This window comes from Lygodium microphyllum, chromosome 29, assembly GCF_053477565.2.
Source record: "Lygodium microphyllum isolate KBCC chromosome 29, Lygodium_microphyllum_v1.1.10, whole genome shotgun sequence".
NCBI classification, from domain to species: Eukaryota; Viridiplantae; Streptophyta; class Polypodiopsida; order Schizaeales; family Lygodiaceae; genus Lygodium; species Lygodium microphyllum.
Window position 1 is genome coordinate 20184493 of NC_141163.1, and position 19133 is coordinate 20203625.

Consider the following 19133-nt stretch of genomic DNA (forward strand, 5'->3'; position numbering starts at 1 on the left):
GCTACTACGAAACATTGTTAACAAACACAAAGATCTGTTCTGACTCTTCCCTATTTTCAAGCATTGCTACAATCAACATTGACCTTCGGTTCTCTCCGAGGCACCTTGACGATGGCTTGATCACCCACTACTTGGGTATCCATGGTTCTACTCTGGTGGTTCTTTGTTGTATATGCTTATCATTGTATTGAATCACATCACCCATGATCTGAGAGAGGGTATTAGCAGTCTAGTCAGCTCATGTGTGAGTCTAGGCTATGCTTGATATTACTAGGTAATTTAGGCATTTTATAGTGGTCATTTTAGTGATTATTTAGGCATTTATTGTTGGCCAACCAACTACCATATTTGGCATATCCCATCCCTTTTAGAGGGCGACGATCTCAGTGATGCAACTATGGATTTCCTAGACCATAGTGTTTCAGAGAGGGTTTCCCAGGATCGTGAGGAGCTTCTTCATCGGCAATCTACATCAACAAACTTCATCAACATTGGCATTCCTCTTGCCACCCCAAGATCCGTTTCTTCCTTGGCCTTCCACCACATCTAGAATATCTGATAGGGGATATTAGAAGTCATGTTTGTCACGCCTTGTCATCTCCTGCCTCTGAGCCTTAGTCTGAGTAAAACGAGGATTTTTGGAACTCTAATAGGTCTATCATGTGTTTTGATGGGAAAGGCTACTCATTCTAGAGTAGCTATCTAGGCACATTTCTTTTGTTTGTTGAGTTCCAGCGTGTTTTCCATGAGCAGTTTCTGCATTTCCCAGGTTGTCTACACCTACCTCACGTTGTCCTTGCGAGTTGGATTTTTTGGTGGCCATCTGGTATTTATTATACCATGACCAACATTAAATGTTGGTCAGCTAGCATTTATGGCATTTTAAAACTACAATCGGCCAATTCAAGGGTTTTGTGGCTATTTATGGCCATTCCCCACTTGGCAGTCATTCGTATCATCATCTTCCTTCCTTCCTTGGCAGGTGCACATTCCGACTCTGTCGTCTTCCTCCATCTCCACTATTGCAATCATTATCAACCTCATTTGGTGCCCTCACTGACAATGCGGGCTGCGTGCAAAGACTGATAAGTCTTCCTTCTGTATTCAACATTTGTTCCTTGTTCAGTGCAAGTTTCTTTTGTTCTTCTCTTGCAAATTCTCTCTCTCTCTCTCTTCCTCTGTGTTTGAGTTCCTTCTTCTCTTGCACACTCTCACAGATACTTGGCATGCAGCCATGTTTAAAGTTGGAGAGCACCATTCTGAGCAATTCATAGGGCAAGGAAACAAGTTAAGCAATATTATTGATAGTTAGACAACTAAAAAACGCTAACCAGCTCTAGCCAACAGCATCTAGGGGGCATTCAACTATAGGTGATAGTATCTAGATGTCTTGCAACAAACGGTGACTACATTCGATGCACAAATTTGAGAAGGTGCCCAGTTTTGGAGCACAGCTTAATGATCGTGACTACTATTTGGACATTTTAGGACAACAAAAAAGAATTTTTATCTCTCTCACTATTTCTATCTCCTATATGCTTGATGGATGTGCAATCTAGTGAGAATCTAGTGGTCTACAGACTACAACAGGGCTGGTTTGCATGCAACAAGAGAACACTAAATTAGCTCCCCTTTTGTGCAAATAAGGGGCAAATTGAGTTTTAGGATTGTTGGTTGCAAAGAAGAACAAGTATTTAATTATTCATTCGTGTGAAAAACTGCTCGGTAACATCCTTTCTTGAAAAGGAAGGCTGGTTTCGTGGTTCCATTGGTAGGATATAACAACACCTTCAAGTAGGTGGTCCCAAGGCACTTGATCGCATGCCACAATTGCAACCGACTTGCTGAAATTGTTCTCAGCTGTCACAAATTCAGCAAGTATGTCTTCTAGCAATGAAGAATTGTGCTAGGATGATGCTTCACTCTCTAAAGACAGTAAAGACAACAAAACAATCCAATGCCTGATCATGGAATGGGCCTCAGCATGGCAGCATGCTGAGATTGCTAGTTTTAGTCATGGAAATGACTCACGATGCTCAAAATCGAAGAGGATTCAGATGCTCAACTAAAGGCAGCAAGGGTAAAACGGGGAAAGCAACTCTTGATGCTTTAGGACAACATGTATCACCCAAGGTGGACACCTCTAATCATCTTTCCAAAACCTTAGATTACACTCCACATCTGCATCACACACCCTAGGGGTTGGATCGTCCATCTCCGCTCCTAGCACCTTTTCCTTCTCCACCCCATTCTCTACCTCTCTGCACCATGGTATTTCATTAGGGGGAATGCCACCCTTTAACACAGTGCCTCTCACATTTCAGCACATGAGCACACCCATAACTCCTAGGACGACTGTGATGGGCATCCCCCTCACTATCCCCAGCTTCATATCTCCCATGACCACTCATATGCAGGGGTTTCCATCCTCAGCTTATGGTGCGTCTTCACACTCTCCTTGGGTTACACCTATGCAGGGATTCCCATCTTTTGCTCACCGTGTTCCTGTCCCACCTCCTTGGGTTCCTCATGTGGCTACCATGTCCATGCCTAGTCAACCCATCCCTACCTATGGATCCACCTTGCACACCTACACGCATGCCTAGTAGGCACTCTAAGGCCCATTCCCAAGTGTACTCCACTCCACCATCCTACTCACACTACACTTTTTCACACTATCCATCTCCGAGCACCACCACTCCTGTTGCAACAGCCAAGAATGCCTTCATGGATAAGACACATTTTAACGGGTCAAATTTCACCACTTGGTCTAATTTCATGCAACAAGTGCTTGAGTCTCAGGGTCTTTGGGACCTCGTCATTGGTCTAGAGCCTATGCCGGACCCTCAACTAGCTCGCCCTGATTACATCCGTCAATGGAGAGCCCGCAATGCCACAGCCAATGTTGAGCTGATGTAGGGATTCCTTCCTGAGTTTCACTCTCAGTTGCAACACTTCCCGCTCGCGTCACAGCGTTGGAGTCACCTTCTCAACCGCTATGTGGCTCGTGATCGTACTCGGCGCATCAATCTCGACTTTGAGCTTCAAGAGTTCTCTGTTAAGGAAGAGGATGATCTGAAAGTCAAGCTGGCTGACTATAGGCGGTTACTTGCCAAGTTGGCCACTACTGGCTCTCCAAAGTCAGATGACGATCAGGTTGCGTTCTTCTTGAATAAGTTGCCCGACAAGTACTTCAATTTCATTCAACACATCATCTCCTAATCTAGATTGCCAACCTTCTACAAGTTTTGAGTGCCAGTTTTGCGTTACGCGAGGCTGTATGATCAAGTCCACAAAAAAATCCTCATTACAACCTTATTCACAGCAAAGGGGGTTGGTTGCCTCTTCTTCGAGAGGGATAACCACTAGTGGCAAGAACTCGCTAGATGCAAAGGCAAGCCAATCAAAGGGTAACTCCTCTTTCTCATATGGAACCAAATAATCTAGACATATCTGGCAGCAACTTCCTAAGAAAAACCGGTTTTGCACACATTGCCAAAGAGCAAGCCATGTGGACGAGGAGTGTCGCTCCAAGGCCCAAGGTCTTCCACCTAAAAAGCCTCAACAGACCGCTGTGACTGCACAGTCCAATGGGGCTACGCCCTCCGCTCCTACTTCATCTGCTCCTTTAGCACCCGTTGTTGCTGCTGCTGGACATGTGACTCGAGTACAGCCTCAGCGCCCATCTCTTTCACTACCCCTGAGGGATTGGCTGATTGGTCTACAGATTCCGATCCCATTGCACTTCATGCATCCATCTCACCTTCCTCTCCACCTCGTCAGGCGTTCCCTTGGCCGAGCCCTGCTACTGGACATACTCGATGGTAGCCACCTTCTTCGACTTGCATGCCTCTACGTCCTTTCGGATAACCTAGGTCAATCTAGCATTCATTTTTCGCACTCTTAGAGTCGGGCCCATAGGATTCATTACCTTAGTTTTTCCATTTTTTTGTCTTCCGCTACATTTGCTCACACATATACATTCATTGCATTTATTTTGAGTTAGATTTTCTTTCTGTTCTATTTTGCTTTGGAGCATCTCACCACTAATCTCTGTGTTTGCAGATTCTCATCTCTTTTGCAGGGTTATGTCTTTTAGTGTAGGGCTAACTTGCAAATTTCTTTAGTCCTCCCTAGGCTAGAGACGTGGGGATGCGCACTATTCCTTTCATGGTTTCATCATCCTAGGAGTGCTTGCTCTTCTTCCGGTGGTTTCCCCTCCTGAGGCGGATTGTGTAGCATCTCTCTCGATGCTATCATGGCGGTGACTTCTACCTTACTCTTCTAGCGGGGTGCTTCATCCACTTCATCTACTTTCATTCCTTATGGTTCTCGGTACCATATGAAGACTGACATCATGCTCCTCTTCCTTTTTCGGCATCTACATCCAGGTTGAGAGGGGGTTTCTACCCTTCTTGGTATTCTACCGGCTTTAGCACTTTGTCTTCGATATCGGCTTCTTCCCCCTGTTGTACCTTACCCTTTGCATTGCATGATTACATCATCCTTGTACTAGGGCCCTTGGGCAAGTGAACAATTTTTCCACGAGGGACACTGTCCAAGTGGCACCTGCTGCATGAGCATTCTTCAGCATGTAGCATACTTTGCATCTCATTGTGCAGAGCACCACTTGCGCGAATCCTAAGTTGTTTCCACTGGCGGCTGTTGTTACCACACCACCATTCTTCTTCATCACATGGATACCTCATCACCTATTTTTCCTCGTCATCGACACCCTGAGTGGATGGGTTAGCTTGTACTGTTTTGTGATGTGTTGGGTGTACCCTCCCTATTCCCATCTTCTGGGTTGCCATTCACTATTCAACACTCCGACTGGTGGTCACAGACTTGGGATCCGTCTTCAGTGGACGTCACACTCTGACATTGCTCTGCCCTTGAGCACACTATACACTCTTACATTCATTTACAACATTCATTCACTTCAGAGTTGTGTTCTCTCTCTCCCTTCTTCTGTTTGTGTTTGAGTTTTTGTGTTTTGAGTTTTGAGTTTTGCGTTTAGGGTTTGAGTTTTGCCCTCTGTGTCTGTGTCTCTCTCTTTGTGTTTCTGTCGTGGTCGTACACTCTATGTCCGCAGTGCAAACCCTAGCAGTTTCCTTCACAGAGGATGCAGAGGTCGACTATGGCTGCCGGGAAGGAGACCCAATGAATGAGTGTAGGTAATCGATAGGAAGTTGAAGGAGTCACAAACCAAGTCGGAATGCTTGAGCAAACATGTTCTGATACTAGTTGAAAGAGCAAGAACTCATTGAACATCAGCAGCCTATTGCTGCCTATCCTATTTCTTATTCCCCTCCTTATCCTCCACCATCTTATCCACCGCCACATCACACTTATCCACCTCCACCGACATCTCATGGTTCTAGCTCCTCATTTGCCAAGAATTCATTTAATGACAAGACTCGTTTTAGCGCATCTAACTACACCACCTGGTCTAATTTGATGACGCATGTCTTAGACTCCCTGAACCTATGGGATCTTGTGTAGGGTTTGGAACCCCGACCCGATCCCGCACTTGTTCCATACAAGGTCGTCCGCTCAAGGAAGGCTTGTAATGCCTCCGCTATAGTTGAGTTGATGCAGGGCTTACTACCTGAGTTTCATTCTCAGCTTCAACATTTCTACTTAGCATTTGAGTGTTGGGCACACTTGACTGACCACTATGCGGCTCGGGACAACGGGGACTCCTAAGTCCCCTGATGACCAAGTCACACCATTCCTAAACAAGTTGCCAAGGAAATATTTTAACTTTGTGCAGCAAGCCATCTCTCAACCCACTATGCCTACATTCTATGAATTTAAGTGTCAGCTCCTGTGTTATGCTAGGTTGTTTGGTCAATTTCATGGGGCATCTCCTGTAGCAAGGCCCCTTGTTGCCACTTCTCAAAAGGGACAACAAGGAAAGGGTAAGAAATCTCGAAATTCCACTGAGACCTCATCTAGTGAGACCCAAGCGAACAGTCAATCCTCTCTTAAACCAGGGTGACAAAATGTCGCTAACATTGTCAGGAGGCTGGCCATTTTGACGACGAGTGTCGATCAAAGGCAAGAGGCACACAGCCAAAATCCAAGTCTCAGACCCCCTGCACCCCAGCAAGGGAAGCAAGGTGGTGGTGGAAAGCTCGGTCTCACACTACCACTGCTCAGCCATCACAATTGACAACATTCTCAACACCAAAGAGCTTATCTGATTGGTCTGTAGAGGCCCACATCATCTCTTTAAAGGCATCAAATGCAAATCACATCCATATCTATGAGCTGTTTTCTAAGAAGACAGTCACGCAGAGGCCCACTTATCACAATCGAGCAGTTCTACTCCTACTTGGATTGTGGACAGTGGAGCTACACATCACATGGCCCCTATAGATGACATTTTTCTCACCAAACATCTTGTAGTTGGGAGAGTTAGAGTAGGAAACAACCCATTGTCAAGATCCAAGCTTGTGGTTGCATCAATTTCGCCACTGATAAGCGCTAGGATCGCGCTACATTGGACGGCGTTTATCATGACTAACCTAGGTCTGTTATTTTATTTTTTGGGGATGGATGTAGTTTGTTCTAGGGAAAGTATTTGTGTCTCAACAGAAGTACGTTCTTCAACTTGGTGGAATAGTATTGCGTGGATCAGACTCGGCATGTGGCCACACCTCTTCATCCCACTGTCCATCTATCGAAGAATATCCTAGGTCAGCCCTTCGATACACACACCTATCAATCTATTGTAGGGAAGCTTCCTTGGTTGATTCATACTAGGCTAGATTTAGCATACTCAGTTAGTGTACTTAGTCAGCATTTTTCAGCACCTAGGATGTCACATTGGATTGCTTGTCTTCGTGTGTGGAGATATTAGCGGTGTACTTTTCATTATGAACTAACTTATGGATATGGTTTATGCTTGCAGGATTACACCAATTCTGACTAAACCGGAGATCCTGATACCCGGTGTTCCCATAGCGGTTACCTCTTTTTCTTAGGCACAACTCCCATTTCTTGATCAAGCCATAAGCAGGAGATTGTGGCAGCTTCCACAGCAAAGGTTGAGCATAGGGCTCTCTTTGACGGTACCGTTAAGGCCATTAAGCTGGCCATTGCTATCTACAACAATCTGGCACCTATTTCCAACCCACCACACACTATTCAAAGCTGATTTCAGCTTGCTAACTGTTGTTCCTAGCCTCCCCACCTACTTTTTAGTCTTTCTCTCTCCTGTGATGCCATCTACATCAAATCCAGCCTTCTTCGGCTGCAATTGCTGGTGTTCAACATCCAGAAATTGCCTTGATGCATTTCAGGATCCATTTGGAATACGATACACTCTCCAGCTCATTACCCCTACCCTAATCCTCGAGATATAGGAGTTTGTGGTACAGAGTTCACTCTTTGCATAGAGTGTTTGCTGCATGAGCATTGCATATTCAGCAATCATTCATTTCATTATTATCTATGTTCATTGTCTCTGAGTTACCCTACTCCTAACTGTGTTTTGTGTTATCAATTTGTGCTTTGTTGTACGATTGGTATTGTATTTTTATGTTTAGAGCATCTCATCACAAGGGTCGGATGGGTACGATTTTAAACTTAGGTGTGGATGGAATTGGAGTGTATGCAATTGAAAAATTTTGTGAATTAAATGGAAATATTGGAGATTGAAATGTTAATAGTAAACTTTATGACTAAAAGATGAAGCACCAAAAATAAACTAACTTGTAGAAGGAGAACTTGGAGATCATATACTTTACTTCTTGTAATCACCTTTTTTCATGTTAAGATACTATAGATGAACATCCACCTAGGATCCAACCCACATATGAGACACGACACAAGCTATATCCAGTATTGGACATCAGACTCACCTTCGAGCCATAGAGCCAAACAAGCTCACCCCCGAGCCTAGAAGCTAGCAACACACCAAGTCACGATCACATCCCAAGAGATGGAGTCCCATACCACCGTTGAGCTAAAAATGCATTAGCTTTACTTAAACAGCCCAAAAACACGCTTAATTAATGAGGAAACCTTGTTTATTTAAAAGAAACGCGATCCTAGAGAGTTTCTGTGTCCCACATACACAAACCCTTTTGGGAGGGGCCAAACTTTCTATAAATAGGTGTGTTGCCCTCCATTCAGCCCTAATCTCGTTTTTGCAGATTTCAAGTGTTTTAGCTTGCTGCCCACACCCCGTTCACCGAGGACATCTCAGCCGAAGCTATCCATTGCTGTCTCCATTAGTTGGCGCCTGATTTCCAGCCCTCTTCACGTAGTTTGTAGTTGATTCCAGCCAAGCGACTGCTGTTCTTGTGCAAACCTGCTGCCCTACACCCTGCCAAGTCATCACAGCCTTGCATTTGCTTCCTGCAAGCTATCGCCCAGCTGCCGCAGCTGTCAACTGGCAGTTTTCTCTCTCCTCCAATAATCGCCAGCTCCTGCAAGCTGTCACCAGGCTGTTCTACCTGCGTCTGGTAATTCTCTCTCCTGCAAGCTGTCCTGTCTGCGTTTTTAGTCTTTCTCTCTCTTGCAGTCTGCGTTTTTATTCATTCTCTCTCCTGCAATCTGTGTTTTTAGTTTCTCTCACCTGTTGCCTGCGTTTTTAGTATTTCTCTCTCCTCACTGCTATTTGCATCAGATCCAGCTTCTCACTATTGTGTTTGCTGGTGTTCAAAAAGCGGAGACTGCCTTGCTGCGATTTGGAATCCATTCAAAGTACGACATACTCTCCAGCTCATTACCCCTGCCCTGATCCTTGAGATACAAAAGTTCGAAGTTTAGTATTCATTCACCGCATAGTGTGTTTGTTGCATGAGCATCGTATATTCAATAGTCATATCACTTCATTCATTCACTGTGTTCATTGTCTCTAAGTTAACCAAATCCTAATTGTGTTCTTTTATCAATCTGTGCTTTGTCATACGGTTTCTGTTTATGTTTCTGTGTTAGGGTATTTCTTTACACCCACCAACCCACACAGTTCCAGTGTGTGGATGCATCAGCAAACAAGCCAAAAGTCCAAGAGTTATGATCACAAAATTGTGTGCACAATAGGGCCTTGCATCCTATAAATAGGACTCAGTTGCCCTAACCTTGAAGTGCTCTTATTGTATTCGCACTAAGTCACTTCATGACCACTATAACTAATACTACTAGTGTCTATCCAAATGTCCAAGGATGTAATACTTCCCCCCTTAAGAATGAATGTCGTCCTCGACAATATCATCAAGAACAAAGTGGAAAAAACTGTGAGAGTGCGCTGCGGAAGAGGGAATACGAACACGGAGGGAGAGAGAGAGAGAAAGCAGAAAATAAGGAAGAGAAATCTGCACTGACTGAAATGAATGCTGAATACACTGAAATGGACTGATCAGTCCCTGCACGCAGCCCACAGCGTCAGTGAGGGCACCAGATCAGGCTGATGATGATGGCAGCACCACCACGGGGGGGGAGGAGTGTCAGAATCTGCAAGAAGACAAGTGATCAAGTGGGGAGGGGAGCTGCCAATAAATAGGCAACGAACAAACCCTAACCCTAACCCTAAAATGGGCGCAAACCCTAAAAATGCCCTAAAATGGGCGCCCCACAACAGTGACCAAAAAGTGGCCGGGCAGCCAGTGGCTGCCCACTAAAAGAGGCCAAAAAGAAATACACAACCTAAAACAGCCAGTCAAGAGTGACTAGCCTCCCCCATCATAACACATGACAGACATGTCAGAGCTCCTAATGTCCTCGTCTGACTCAGACTGAGGCTCACAGGCAGGAGATGACAAGGCATGACAAACATGACTGCTAACACCCCCTCTCAGATCCTGGATGTGGCTAAAGGCCAAAGAAGAAATAGATCCTGGGGTGGCAAGAGGAATGCCAATGTCAATGAAGTCCGTCGATGTAGACTGCCGCTGAAGGAGCTCCTCACGATCCTGGAAAGCCCCCTCTAAAACACTAGGGGCCAGGGAATCCACAGCCGCATCACCGAGATCGTCCCCCTCTGAAAGGGATGGGGGGTACGAGGGAACCACCGGAGGAGAAGGTGGGGGATGGGAAGGAACCTGTGGAATAGAAGGTGCATAAGCGGGAATGGGTGTAGCAATAGACTGCCTTGGAGGACCCTGCATCAAAGAAGGGGAATGGAGCCTGTAAAGCCCGCTCTCCTGCCAACCTGTAGATAAGACAGCTCCTGTAAAAGAATCCTCAATAACAACGGCATGCTCCGTGAAGATCACGCATGTGCCAAGCCTCGTAAGGCCATAAACTGAGAGGAGGGGAAGGCCCAAATCCGAAACATATAGGGCCTGTGAAAAAAAGCTCGTAGGTCGGTCTGTAAACAAAGGCAATGTGCCAACACCACTAATAGGCACCGATAAAATGTCACCAACAGTGACTGAACCCTCTGATGGACGGAGATCCTGTAACAAATCACCTCGGGGAGTCATATGACTCGAAGCACCACTGTCCACTAACCAAGGCTGCGCAGAAGACACTGCAACCACAGAAGAAGGATCCTCCTCCAAAGCATGGATATGAAGGAACACTAACTCATGGGTAACAGCGGGTGTAGAGGTAGAAGAAGGCTCTGATGTAGATCCACCCTTCGCTCCCGGACGAAGGTGAGGGTACTTCTTCCAGCATTTCTCCTCGGGATGTGTCCCTTTCCCACAGTGTGGGCACTTCGGTCTCTCTGAATCTGAGTCAGAGCCTGAAGAACTGTCCTTCTTCTTAGCCTTTGACTTCTTCTTCTTCTTTTGTCCTCCCGAACCTGCAACAAAGGCTCTAGTGGAGTCGGATCCACTAGCACTGACCTCTCTGAGTCGCTCGTCATGCTCCAAGACAAGCGGGGATAGCTCCTCCCATAGAAGCTTCTCACGGGTCCTCGATGTAAGAAGGCTGGTGTAGAAGACATCAAACCGAGGCGATGGCAGCTGAGTCAAAAGAATCATAGCCATGTCTTCAGAAGATATCGTCCGACCGAGGGATGCAAGCTCATCCCTCATATCCTGTAATCTGTTGATGTGGTCCTTCATGGAAGGACTATCATCAATAGCGAGCATCCGCAACTTCTTTTCGAGAGATATCCGGTGGGCAAACGTCTTCTGTTGATAGAGAGACGCGAGCTTTCTCCACACGTCTGCTGCAGTCTTCAACCTGTGAACATGAACAAGGACAGAATCCTGCAAACTCAGAAAGAGGAAAGATCGGGCTCTAGAATTGAGCCGATTCCATAAGTCTGCATGATCCATAGATGTCCCATCTGCGGGATCCACCTGAGGCCGGGGAATAGGAACAGAAACAAGCTCCCAAAGATCGAAGGAGTCCAAGATACACTCCACCTTGCAGGACCATAGAGAAAAGTTGGAGCCATCCAACCGGTCCTCTTTGGGCAGCTGAGGAAGTACGGGTACCTGTACAGGGGGTACCAAAGGCTGCATCGTCGGCCCATTGGAAGGGAATCGCCGAGATACATGAATAGAAGGGGGACGGGAAAGAGGAATAGACTCCGGACGACGGTCCTCGTGATAGAAATCACGCCTCCGTTCAGATGAATGTCGAGACAAAAGCTCATCATCTGAGTCATCAAAACCTGTAAACTGATGAGAAGACATCTTCCATATCTGCAAACACCAAAACACAACAAGGGAAGGTTGCCGGTGCCGAAACACAAACACCAAAGGCTCCTGAGCTGGCCGCCTTGCACAGAACGCAAGGATGATGTCAAACGCAAATGCTAACGATACAGTCACTACAGAAAAACAGCCTCCTGCCTCAAAACGCAGCCTGGGAATAGGTCGCCAGCAGGAAAAGAGCTGCCTGAAGATGGAACAACGGCCAGAACAGCAAGGCGCAGGCTGGAGGAGTGTCGCCCAGCTGGAGGAGGACCGCCCAGGCTGAAAACGCAAGCAGGAAGAGGTTGGTGATGACGTGGCAGCCACTGGAGAAGGCGCCAGTAGCAAACGCAAATATGTGACACCAAAACAGGCCGCCCTGATCAAGGAGATGGTGCAAAAGGTGACGCCTCAGCTGTTGGAGACGTCTTGACCAGCAAACGCAAAGTTGTGGGTGTTCTCCCGCGTAAAACTCAGCTCCGTGTACTCTCCTTCGGCTCTGATACCATGTGTGAGTGCGTTGCGGAAGAGGGAATACGAACACGGAGGGAGAGAGAGAGAGAAAGCAGAAAATAAGGAAGAGAAATCTGCACTGACTGAAATGAATGCTGAATACACTGAAATGGACTGATCAGTCCCTGCACGCAGCCCACAGCGTCAGTGAGGGCACCAGATCAGGCTGATGATGATGGCACCACCACCACGGGGGGGGAGGAGTGTCGGAATCTGCAAGAAGACAAGTGATCAAGTGGGGAGGGGGGCTGCCAATAAATAGGCAACGGACAAACCCTAACCCTAACCCTAAAATGGGCGCAAACCCTAAAATGGGCGCAAACCCTAAAAATGCCCTAAAATGGACGCCCCACAACAGTGACCAAAAAGTGGCCGAGCAGCCAGTGGCTGCCCACTAAAAGAGGCCAAAAAGAAATACACAACCTAAAACAGCCAGTCGAGAGTGACTAGCCTCCCCCATCATAACACATGACAGACATGTCAAAGCTCCTAATGTCCTCGTCTGACTCAGACTGAGGCTCACAGGCAGGAGATGACAAGGCATGACAAACATGACTGCTAACAAAAACGACTCTTCAATGAACGTAACAACTCCCAAGTAACCTCCACCTCTGACCGGTTTCTTGACCAAATACTTGGAATAAATGGTTTGACAAGATCGTTTAGCCCTATGGTCAAGAATCCATTTGGGTTCAAGTCGAACATGACAAGCAACATCCATGAGCTGCAAGACTTTCTCAATTGGAAGTATCAGTTCACCTTGCCCTAGCCGTTTGACCAAATGCTTGGAATAAATGGTTTGATGAGATTGTTTAGTCCTATAATCAAGAATCCATTTGGTTTCAAGTTGAACGTGACAAGCAATATCCGTGAGCTGTGGGACTTTCTCAATCGGAAGTATCAATTCACCTTGCCCTAGTCATTCTTTGAAACAACTCACGCAAAACACTAGATGAAGTTCGATCACCGAAGGTAAATCAAGCTCCCAGGGCATGCTACTTATCTTCTTGATAAGTAATCTTGAAAGGACCACAATACCTTAAAGATAACTTAGTGTTGAAGCTAACCCTTGAACTTCTTTTCCTAGCAGGATTACTTTCATAACCCTTGCATGGATGCTTGTGAGAGTTATTAGTATCGTGTCTTCAATGAGTACATTGGTAGTGTCACCTGCCAATCGATATGCTAGAGAGTCTTACACATTCACAACCCCCACTCTATTTCTAATGTGGAGCTTGCATTAGGATTGAACTTGATCTGCAAGATAGTAACGGTTGTGAGGGCTATGAGGGTCTCACAAACCAAGTTATTCCATCTCATTGTTGTGCAAGTTTCTATGTTACTGAATTGTCTAAGCTTTGCTAGTCACGCACCAAAGCTTGCGCAGAAGGGATAATTGAGGAGAAGAGCACAAACACTCCTTGAAAAGTACTACCAATGCAGAGGAGAGTTGATTCAATGGCAAATGGGTAGACAAGCAGAAAAGAAAAGTTGGAATGGTAATGAGGGCTAGCTAGCAAGGAGGAGCAAGTTGGCTACAAGGAGCAAGAAGAGGGACAAGTGCAGCTAGAAGTTGGCGTAGCTAGAAGAGGAGGTGTAGGGTACTAGCAAGGCTGACTTATTACAATTTTTCCTTCCTTATGCTTTTATATTCTTCTTAACTTAGTTTCATCCCAATGTCAATTTACTACACTGATCTTTCTTTTTACATGCTTTGTCAATCCACCTTGCAAAAACCCTAGTCCACTAGAAGTCATCAATTACTCCCAACTTGAAGAATATTTCACAATACTTTGCAATAAATGTCAACAAGGGTCTACTCCTTTGCAACAATGTAGGAAAAAGGAGAGCACCCCAAAGAGGGACTTAGCCTCGATTGAATAGCTTTTGAAGGGGTGTTGAGGGACCTCTCTCTTGAGACACAAACATATGTTCCAACACAACCTTGGCCAACATCAAGAACAAAAAATGGATTTCTCATTGTGAGCCTTGTCAACATTTATGGCACAAAAGGGAGACAAAATGTGTTAAGAGTTCTTCAAAAACACCCACAACTTCACACCAAAAATTAAGCTATCTCATTGATAGATAATCACCTAATTTTTGTCTCTCGCAAAGGGCAAAGTGCCAAATTTTGCTAAACGATTTAGGTTAAGATGGGCTACACAAAAGGTATAACACATGGAATAGCATAAGTTTGGCTTTAAACTATCTACAATCTGTTTCTAATGTTTATGGATATTGCTAATGCAAGAAATGTTGCTCGCATGGCTTTAAAAATAAATATGCATAACAAGACAAACAGCCAACGCAAGGTAGTTGGGCATGGAAGGCCATGACTATCAACAAGAAGAGAAGACAGTGTGCCTAGTGAAACACGACACACGATGAAGCATGCTAAGTCAACACAGCATATGACACTTTCCTTGGGTTTATAGCTCATCTTCCCCTACCCAAAAAAGCCTTTCACTAAATCAAAATAGAAATTCTTCCTCAAGCAAAATCGTGTTTCCGTCTTATCCTTTTGAAAAGACAGCAAGCCTTGCAACTAATTTTCGGAGCAGCACAACTCGCATGACCGAGAGAGCAAACTTATGGGACTAGTGAATGGCCAAACTTATGTGACAAAGGCTAAGCATGATTCGCATGAATTATGTGACCTGCTGGACCAATATGATTCCTGCCTTGAGGGTAATCTCTTTTCGTTTCGTGGTTTTCCCCTTTCAGGAAGAACTAAGTAGACGCATGTTTATAAGCAGCAGATATATGCGAACTGGTTCAAGTGATAGCCATGGGTTCACCCTCCGTTGATTTGAGGTGTGGGAGAACAGCAAATAATGCTTGATACTTCGACGGTATAGGATGTTACTGATTCTCATGATTCAGAAGAACTCTCCTGATGAGATCAGATGCGATAAGGTTCCGAAGAGTCAGGTGATTCCAGCTTCCCGCCTATACGATATAATCTCGATTCTCGAAGAGCAGAAGTGTCTGCTTCCATCTCTTCTTTTTCAGCGATCAATGTTGGATCGGCCAAATTTTGGCTTTAAAAAAGGATACAAGGTCTTAAATGTGTGATGAGGTGAAGCCATATCCCTATCTAACCGTAAGAATACAAAGCTCTCCCAGTAAAATGTTGCATTGCTCCTCTTTTGGTGGCTGGGAAATCCGAGCTTTAAAAATGGATGATCGAATAGTTGTTGACAGCATACCTGAAGCTCTGTTTCATTGATGGATCCTGAGTTGTCTACATCCACCGCCTCAAAGAAATAACGCAGGTCTTGGTCGTCATTTGCCATGGCTGCGAACAATTTTGTCCGTCTGCTCTTCCCGACACAAAGAGAGAGACGCGAGACTATGTCGTCGTCGACTTCTTCTTCTGCGTCCTCCTCCTCCTGTCGGGATGGCCTTCCGTAGCACGTGGCAAGTGAGGACAGTGAGGACTGCTTTCTAAGAGTTTTAGCATAACGCGTGATAACCTATTATCATAAGCTTAGCCTGCGTATTGAAATAAGCATTAGAAGGAAATTTTAGTGTTTCTATGGAAGAAATTACGATAATTATATCCTACAATAACAAAATGTTATCAAAATAGCAAGTAAAAGAGCTCCATTTTGATGAAACTAGCGCCAAGTGAAGAGTAAACATTCATTGTGCTCGAAGATGGCTTGGATTCTCTAAGCACATGCACACTATCAACTATAGACCTCGAACCTCAATCTTTAACTCCACATGCCTTTGAAAGGTCTCACATAGATCCTTGTATAGGCATTTAACCATCTCAATGCTGTGATAACAATCTCTAAACTCACAATTAGCTATGGAGGAGACCCATCTCAGTGTGTAGTGATAAAATCTTTGCACACTCAAGATCTCGATCAGCAAGACTGTACAATAGTAGAACCTCAATGTAGTGATAAAATCTTTGCACACTCAAGATCTCAATCAGTGACTGTACAGCAGTAGAACCTCCTAGCTAGGCAACATCTCCTAGCTCCCTAAACACATAAAGATGGTAAGTGAAATGACATGAACATATAAACTTTTTCACTCTCTTTTATCATATAATTCTTTCATGTTAAGAAGTTTTAGACTTTAGGGTTTATGGTTTAAGATTACGCTATTAGGTCTAGACTCTACAAGAGTTCTAAAAAGACTTCCAAATTGTACAAGGTTTAGAAGGTTTATATTCTTATTGAGCTTTTTTTTTAAATATGAACTAAAGATTGTTGCCAATGTCAATATGGCAAAGGTGTTTCGGAAAGTCTAACAAAATATGGTATTTTAAGGGGTGCTTTTGGTATTTTTTGACTTGGGAGCAATCAACATGTCATCCAAAGGAATTAACTATAGTCAAAGCCCTATTAACCTCCCTTAAGTAGGACATTAAAAAATACCCTAAATTTTATAATCTAATGTGATCCTCTAATTCCATTATGTCCAAATCAGACGTTACATGTGACATTGTGATATATACATATTCCTACATTCTTGAGAATGTACCTATTAGGCTTAATGTGGCCAATCCTTCCTATAATATTTAGAGTGTGCCTTGTTATTAAATGCCTAGTTCTTTAGCAGAAATAGATATTTCCTTGTTTTGTTTGTGAATTGTGTATGTGTATTGTGAAGTATGGCACATCTTGCTTTCCCACAAATAGAAGGGGGTGTGGTTCACAGTGTTTGGGTAGATGACTTCTCTAGTTATCCTACTCTATTGTGGGGTAGGATCCTATTTTAAGTTTTACACAGGCTCAAGATGGCCATGCAAATTGGGAAGCTATTGAAAATGCTCACAAGCCAAAATTACTATTACAATTTATCAACATCAAGATTGGCAAAGCATACTTTTCATGTTAAGTACAACAACTCTGGCGTGTTAATCTTAGAAAAACTAAGGTTTTTAAGAAGGAACACATATGAAAATTTTATGATGGAAACTACTCATATGTACAAGTTTATTGCTAAGATAACTACTTAAAAGGTGTTGCACATAATACAATAGATTTATTCTCATTGGCAAGCATGAGGTGTAGCACCATATATAAAAATGTGCACCATCTTAGACATTATACGAATTTGAAGGAAATTAAGAAAAGTGTTAGATGAGTTGATTAAAAGAAGGCTATCAATTTGTGAAATCCAAATCAACTTTTGAAATATGGATTATGCATAGCTAAGCATTTTAATAATCATTGGAAAGAAAATAAGAAAAGCATTAAGCGAGTAGATTGAAAGAAACTTACCAATAGCACTATCTAAAGTAATCTTTGAAATAATGATCATGTATCATTGAAAGTTTGAATAAACATAATGTAAAGACCCAACATTATAGCTACATGTGAAGTAGCCATATGCTACACAACCACTTATTAGCTACCCACTAATGCCTATAGATCATGAAAGAACATAATGGAAAACAAATCATCAACAGATCAATAATTCAAGTCCTATCCACATCAAATGTGACATGACATCTAAAAACCAAATTTTGAATACAATCCAATACGTAATTCTAAAATTTCTATGAATTCAAACGCCACACAAAATAAAATTAAAAATAGAAAAACGCAAGGAAAAGGAAAAACAAAATCTGAACACATGATCACTCAAGTGACAAACACTTCCTTGTCTCCCTTCTTTTTATATTTTACCATGGTATTAGTATTGGTATTTATTTCGTACCTTACAAGAGGCTGATTGTCACTAGTTGACCTATTGTTTTTGTGCATGGTTTTTTCTGTTCTACGACTTGTTTAGAAGTGCAAATTTTCAGATCAAACCTTGCGGGTGTGCACATATTACTGGGTTCTTTTTCTTGTTCCCTCTTTCACATGTACCATAACACACATATAATTATAACTAATAAATAATAATGACCTCTTCAAAGTCACGCATACACATTCTTTGTGCCACAGATCATTTAATTTTTTAAAATGAATTACATTTGTAGAGACCCCTAGTCCAGTTCAGTCAAGTCAGTCTAAGTAAGAGTTGGGATGTGAATAGGACTCACCATGTATTAATGGGATAATTTAATAATGAACTATGATTTATTTTTCATTTAATCAAAATGAGTTGTGTTGTTTTTATCCACCCACTTCATCCCACCACAAGTATGCGCCATACCCTTACAAAGATTGAGGTTTGTTGGTCAGAGACATCGATCTTGTTTGTCTACAATTATTTTCATGGTCCAAGCCTATGGTTTAGTCCTAATTTCTGGATTATGTATTGGATACAGCGTGCATCACTTTTTTTTTCTTTTGAGTGTTTATCTACAAGTTTTTTGGTTTCTTATATGTTTGCATAGCATGAAGCTTTCGGTTGCATATGTGTGCAGGTCATGTTGAATTTTTCATAGGATATGGACCGCTTAGGGAGGTTTGGTCTAGTCCAGTTTGTTTTTTGTTGTTGATTTATTTCCTTGTTATCTGTCTCAATGGTGATATGTGTGGGTTTTGTAGGAATACTTTCTTCTTTTCCTATTTTGTGTGTGCATGTAGGTGATCTAGTATGGTCTAAATGGCATCTTCTTCCACACCCCTGCTTGTGATTTACTATATGTACTATTACCAATCCATGGTTATTCCCTCCTTTTGGATGCTAACTATATTCACATGGCTGGTCTTCATCTCTTTGTGGGCTTGAAGTTCCCTCCAATGGATGTGAAGCTCTATTACTCTTTTTTTGGAGACTTACAAGAAGATTTCACGCTTGGTTTATGGCCATTGGTTCTATTTATCCCTGCTTACTATCAATGAGGCCTTATTCCCTGCCTTTTGTAGCTTCCCCTGTGCCTAGTGGTAATCATTTATTGCTGTAGAGATCCTTGCCTTGTTGCAGAAGGAGACTTCTACTCCTTTTGTAGCACATAAGGTTAACACCTATTCAAGAGTATTAGTGGCACATATTTCCTCTCCCTTATGGAAGCAGTTATGCCAACTCTTCTAGGACTACTTTATGTCAGGAAAGCTTGCATCCGTGTTTGTCTCAAGAGATATTCTTTGCATC

The 19133-nt window shown here is 43.5% G+C and overlaps 1 protein-coding gene across 2 annotated transcripts in view; it reads right to left on the reverse strand.

Moving 5' to 3' along the window:
• LOC148010432 (uncharacterized) overlaps positions 1–15591 on the reverse strand; it is a 150419-nt gene extending 134828 nt beyond the window's left edge. Inside the window, exon 1 of one of the 2 annotated variants that reach the window (XM_087671383.1) lies at positions 15332–15591. In XM_087671383.1, coding sequence (XP_087527509.1) covers positions 15332–15418 — 87 coding nt within the window. In that variant the 5' untranslated portion in view covers positions 15419–15591. The remainder of the gene's footprint in view (positions 1–15331) is intronic. The other variant, XM_087671385.1, reaches the window with a different exon arrangement.
• Between the last annotated feature and the right edge of the window lie 3542 nt (positions 15592–19133).